This window comes from Pan troglodytes, chromosome 5 (genome assembly GCF_028858775.2).
Source record: "Pan troglodytes isolate AG18354 chromosome 5, NHGRI_mPanTro3-v2.0_pri, whole genome shotgun sequence".
Classification (NCBI taxonomy): domain Eukaryota; kingdom Metazoa; phylum Chordata; class Mammalia; order Primates; family Hominidae; genus Pan; species Pan troglodytes.
In genome coordinates this window covers 95086978-95092977 of record NC_072403.2, presented here as the reverse complement: position 1 = coordinate 95092977, position 6000 = coordinate 95086978, and the positions used below count along the sequence as shown (strand labels likewise).

Here is a 6000-nt window from a genome sequence, read left to right as displayed (position 1 = left end):
GTGGAGCTGTACATACGTAATCATTCTCATCTTCCTTTTTTACCCCCTAAAAAATGGTTAGTCCTGATAGACTTCAGCCACACTCTTCTGCATTAGGTAACAAAGAACTTCCTTATATTTTTGCACCTGTTTCAATTTTGGAGCTATCCTGTCTAAGTTGAGAAGCAATGGCAAGTCAATTCTTGAAAATTTTGTCGCTTTACATAGAGGCTAACAAACGACCCTTGTTCATAAAGAGACCAAGATAAAGTGGGTTTGGGGCCGGGAATTCTGTTCTTGGATCTCCTGGGGACAAAGCCCACCTGTAACACTTGCCTCCATCATCTCCCTCCCTTCGAGCTAGCCAAAGGTGTGAACCCTGGGTCTGATTTTTATGGTCATTTCCAGGGATGCTAACGCGCCAAGTCACGCTCATAAGAAGCAGAGTGGGGCGATAGCTAGCCTCTCGCCGCCCACCTTTCTCAGCACTCTGGGCCAAAGCCTGGTTTTGAAAATGCGCGCCCCGCCCCGGCCTCCGGGGTCACGCGCCTTCTCGGTGGTGCACTCTCCGGCCGGCAGGTGGCGCTGTGAGCTGGTAGGCGGCGCCAGCCCTGCGATCTGGCACAGGCGCCTGCGCCGCAGCGGGGCTGCTGCTGGTTGGTTCGCACGTGGAACCTCTCCTGGTCCTGTTGACCCGGGCCCCTCGGAACCTCCAGCTTGGTCCGGTCTGGGACTGGACGCCTGCCATGGCGGCTTCTGCGGCGGAGACGCGCGTGTTTCTGGAGGTGCGGGGACAGCTGCAGAGCGCGCTTCTGATCCTGGGGTAAGAACTGGGATTCTAGGCGCAGTGCCCAGCTCGCTTTACTGCTGCCCGGGGGTCGGGGGCTGGTGAGTCTCTCTCTGTACGAGGGAGTTTGAGTTTCTTCTTTCCAGTTGCGTAGAGCCTCTCGATCACTCAAAGTGAAGCTTTCCCCTGTAGTCGCCTCCGCCACTCCCACCCCTACTGACAGTGTGGGTATCTTTGGGGAGCTTTTTAGAAATTCAGGGTCTCAGCTCCACACCAGGCTTATGGAATCAGAACCTATATTTTAACAAGATTTCCGGGAATCAAATGCACATTAAAATTTGAGGAACAGTGATGTAAAACACTGTTGGCAGTGCCCGGCGTTTCCAACAAAACAATGCAAAAAATGATTTGTCTGTCTCTCTTCGGGATCCTCCTTACTGGATCAGTTCCTATGTGAGCTTCTTGTTTTGTAAATAACCTCGGGTCTTTTCGTCCAAAACTGCTCTTTGCAGAGAAACCACACAATCATTCAATAAACGTAAGTTTAGTGAACCACTAAGAAAGGTTGTAGACTTCTTACTGGAGCTCGTTCATTTATTCATATTCTTCCTTCCAGTGAGAACGTCAAACTTGTTATTCGCTACACAAACAAATAACTTTTAGGAAAAATGTTCTCTATTTTGTTTGACAGCAGTTTTAATGATTTGTGGTCCCCTTGTCTATTCCTTTGTGATCGCTGTTTCAAAGAGAGTAAGTTAGAAGTTAAAATCCTGAGAATGGTATTACACAGTGCCACAGGTAGATTGATGCTTAATTTTTTCCTCTTCCCTAAATCTGCCAGATATCTGGTGTGGCAATTTGGAATATGGCGTGAGAACTGAGTTCAAATGCTAGCTTCCTCACAAAATTAGAATAATTTAATCTGAATTTCTTCAATCTTGAAATGGGAATAATAGTACTCTGAATGTATTTCTTTTTCTCTTTCAAAATTTATGAATTTGGACAAATATCTCCAATTCTGGTGCACCTTGTAGAGTAATTAGGAACCCAAACCCTACCAAAATAAAACAAAAACCACACACACACAACAAACCTTCCCTTCCTCTCACGCAGGGGCCTTTCACAGTTCCCTTGGACTACTCTCCTTTGTTTAGGCAAGGTACCCGGGTGGCTCATGCCTGTAATCCCAGCACATTGGGAGGCTGAGGCGGGCGGATCACGAGGTCAAGAGATCGAGACCATCCTGGCCAACATGGTGAAACCCTGTCTCTACTAAAAATACAAAAATTAGCTGGGTGTGGTGGCGCGCACCTTTAGTCAGTCCCAGCTACTCAGGAGGCTGAGGCAGGAGAATGGAGTGAACCCGGGAGGCGGAGGTTGCAGTGAGCTGAGATCGCGCCACTGCAGTTCAGCCTGGCAACAGAAAGAGACTCCGTCTCAAAAAATAAAAAATAAAAATAAAAAGAAAGAAACCTAATTTTGCTGGACTTAGTTTTGCCATTTCTTGAACTACTTATAAATGGATTCATACAATATATACTTTTTTGTTTCTGGCTGCATTCCTTCCATAATATTTTTCAGATTCATGTTCCATCTATGTGGCTGCATCTATCAGTAGTCCATTCCTTTTTCTTGCTAAGTTTTCCATTGTATGAATATACCACAATTCATTTATCTGTTCTCCTATTGCTGGATGTTTTTCTTGTTTCTGGAGTTTGCTTATTATGAATACAGCTGTCATAACACTGTTGTATAAATCTTTTTTTGGACATACATTTTCATTTCTTTTTAGGTAAGTACCTAAGAGTGAAATTTCTGGGTCATAGGATAGATGTGCATGTTACTTTGTGAGAAATTGCCAAACAGTTCTCCAAAGTGATTGTACCAGTTTGCACGTTCAACCAGAAAAAAAATGAGTTTCAACTGCTTTATATTTTGACTTACATTTAGTATTACCAGTCCTTTTAGTTTGAACCATTCTAGTGTGTGTAAAATAGTATCTTGTGGTTTTAATTTTCATTTTACCGATGACTAATAATGTTGAGTGCCTTTTCACTTGCTTTTTAGCAATTCATATATGTTCTTTTTAAAAGTATCTTCTAATTTTTTTTGCCCATAATCAGATTATTTGTCTTGTTTAATTGAGAGTTCTTTATACAGTCTCAAAACAAGAGCTTTCTCATATAAATGCCTTGTGAATATATGACTATTCTTATCTGTGACTTAACTTTTCATTTTCTTTTCTTTCTTTTTTTTTTTTTTTTAGACAGTGTCTCGCTCTACTGCCCAGGCTACAGTGCAGTGGTGTGATCATGGCTCACTGCAGCCTCAACCTCCTGGGCTCAAGCAATCCTCCCACCTCAGCCTCTGGAGTAGCTGGGATACAAGTGCATGCCACCATGCCCAGCTAATTTTTGTATTTTTTTGTAGAGATAGGGTTTCACCATATTGCCCATGCTGGTCTTGAACTCCTGGACTCAAGCGATCCACCCACTTTGGACTCCCAAAGTGCTGGGATTACAGGTATGAGCCACCATGCCCTGCCTTGTTTTTTTGATAGTGTCCTTTGATGAACAGAAATTTTAATTTTAATGAAGTCCACTCTATCGTTTTTTTATTCCTTAAGGGTTAGTTTTTTTGGTGTCTTAAATCTTTGCCTACCTTAAGGCTGTGAAGATGTTTTGGCAGGTTTATTTTCTAGGAGTTATATCGTTTTAGCTTTCACATTTTGATCTGTGATCATGTTGAATTCATTTTTGTGTTTGCAGTGAAGTAGGGATCAAAGTTCTTTTTTTGGTATAAGGATATTCATTTATTCTATCACCATCAGTTGAAAAGGCCATCATTTCTCCCATTAAAATAACTCAGTCTTCATGAGAAATCAGTTGACTATACTGTTTGCATAGTGTGTCCTTTCTACCTTTTTAACCTTTCTTATGTCTTTCTGTATAAAGCAAAAAACGGTAAAAATACTGTATTTCCCTAAAAATAGCATAAAACTGTATGCTAGTTTTAAAAATATATAGTTGGGTGATTTTAAATCTGTTCTGATGATCTGTGTGTTCTAATTAAAATGTTTAGTGTATTTTATAGTTAATTTAAATATTGGAGTGTTCTTGTTCCTAACTGCTATGGTTTGGATGTGTTTTGTCCCTATGTTTTGTCACGTTGATCCCCAATGTGGCAGTGTTGAGACATAGGGCCTAGTGGGAGGTGCGTGGTTCCTGAGGGCAGATTCTTCTTGAATAGATTAATGCCCTCCCATGGAGATGGTTGGGTGAGTTCTCTCTCAGGAATGGATTAATTCCTGCCATAGTGGGTTGTTAAAAAGAGTCTGGCTTCCAAAGTTTACATTCACAGATGTAAAGATCTATTTATATTAAGATATCTTAGCATTTTGGGATAAACTTTGGCCATTCATTTATTCAATCCACAGATGTTAATTGTGTTCTTACTCTAGTGCCAAAAATTCAAATTCTAAGTGCTGAGAATACAGCCATGAACAGTAACAACAGCAAAGACAAAAACACCTGCCTTTGTTGAGCATAGGGTTTAATGGTGGCAGTAGAGAAGAGGCGGCAGAGAATATACAAAATAAATATATATTTGATAGAAGTGGAGAAAAAATTAAACAAAAAAGGAATGGGGAGAAAAAAGTTACAATCTTTTATTTCAAATGAGAAACTAACATTTGAGTATTAAACTGTAACTGGTGAGGTGTAGAACTGCCAAACCTGGTGGGAGACAATTTCCCTTTGAGAGAAAGTGAGTATGAAAGGGTGCCTAGTTCAGAGAGATGCGGGTGAGTTGGGGGAACACATAGTAAAAGATCTTATGGCAGTGTGCTGGTACATGTTTAATAACCTACTCTCCATGAAAATAAACAAAAAGACAAACTAAGGTCTTGATTTGAAGCATTTGTTGATTTCTTTGGTGTGAATACTTTCACCACGTATGACCTTCAGCCTACCAACTGGGTGAGGTGAGTTGACCTGCTTTGCAGAACTCCTAGAATTTTAACAACAGGTTCTCCAAAGCTTGTAGCAGCAGGGCCTGCTATACCACTGTGCCTTATGGACCGTCGAAAGGACTTTGGCTTGTAGTTAGAGTGAGAGATGAAGTCATTGGATAGTTTTAAGCAGTTGTGATACCTGACAGAATACAAGTCAATGGTGAAGAAAGCCTCAAGTATGAAATTATTGTATGAACTATGTCAATCAAACTTAGTCTTAAAGTAGGAATTCTCCTAAAGAACCATCATCCAACACTCACAATTGGGAAATGTGTGCTACCATCTTACATCATTCATGTTTTGCCAGTTGTCTACATAATATCCCTAATAACAGAAGAATCCAGTTCAGAATAAGGCATTGCATTTCACTGTCATGCTTCCTCTGTCTGTTTCAATCTAGAAGAGTTCCTCATTTTCCATTGACTTTCATGGTCCTGACACTTTGCAAGATGATAGTACAATCATTTTGTAGAATATCCTTCCATTTGGATTTGTCTTATGTTTCTTCAAGACAAGATTCAGATTTTGCATCTTTGGCAGGAATATAACAGAAGTGAGGCTTCCTGTCAGGTGGCACATGATTTTGCTTTGTTCCATCAAATTGGTTATATTAACTTTGAGCACTTAAAGTAAGATAGTGTCTGCCATGCTTCTCTACCTTAAAGTTACTCTTTTTCTCTTCGTAATCAGTAATTGGAGAGGTATTCTGAGATTATGTAAATACCCTGTTCCTCATCAGAGTTTCATTTTATTCATTTGTGTATGTCAGTAAGGATACATGATTCTTACTGTGGGTTACTCAGTGGGTTTTATTTTTTAATTTATTCAATGGGCTACTTTTTTGTTCATATTATACCAGATGTGGCCAAGGAAGTCCTTTCTGGATGGTTTCTGCGTCTTTTTTGGTAGGTCCCTGTCATTCTTTGATTTCTTCATGTTCCAGCAACATGTTCCAGGCTTATTTCATTCTTTCCCTGTTACAGCCCTGGATGTAGTCATTTTACTAAGGAACTTTGTTTCTGGTTTGTTCATTTCGTTTTTTAAAGCAGAAAATGGCCTTTACAAACCAAGATCTGGGCACTAAGTGTACTCATCACTGTTGGATGTCGCTTCTCCCAGAACTGGGGTATGTGTGTATGACTTATATATGATGTCTATGTATGGTTGTGCCTACATACCTATGTACATACATGCATTTACAACTATCTATATTACTGTATCT

General features: G+C 40.5%; 1 protein-coding gene across 13 annotated transcripts in view; it reads left to right on the top strand.

Annotated features, from left to right (window-relative positions):
- Positions 1-556: 556 nt before the first annotated feature.
- Positions 557-6000, top strand: part of UBE3D (ubiquitin protein ligase E3D) — a 187800-nt gene continuing 182356 nt past the window's right edge. For 9 of the 13 annotated variants that reach the window (XR_010158087.1, XR_010158086.1, XR_001718559.3 and 6 more), the window contains exon 1: positions 603-802. Coding sequence is in view for 6 of the 13 variants with exons in the window: in XM_063813229.1 (XP_063669299.1) it covers positions 726-802 (77 nt within the window). In the remaining 7 variants the exon portion in view is untranslated. Of the gene's footprint in view, positions 803-3032; positions 3290-6000 lie in introns of all 13 variants that reach the window. The other 4 variants (XM_063813231.1, XM_063813230.1, XM_016955915.4 and 1 more) reach the window with 3 other exon arrangements.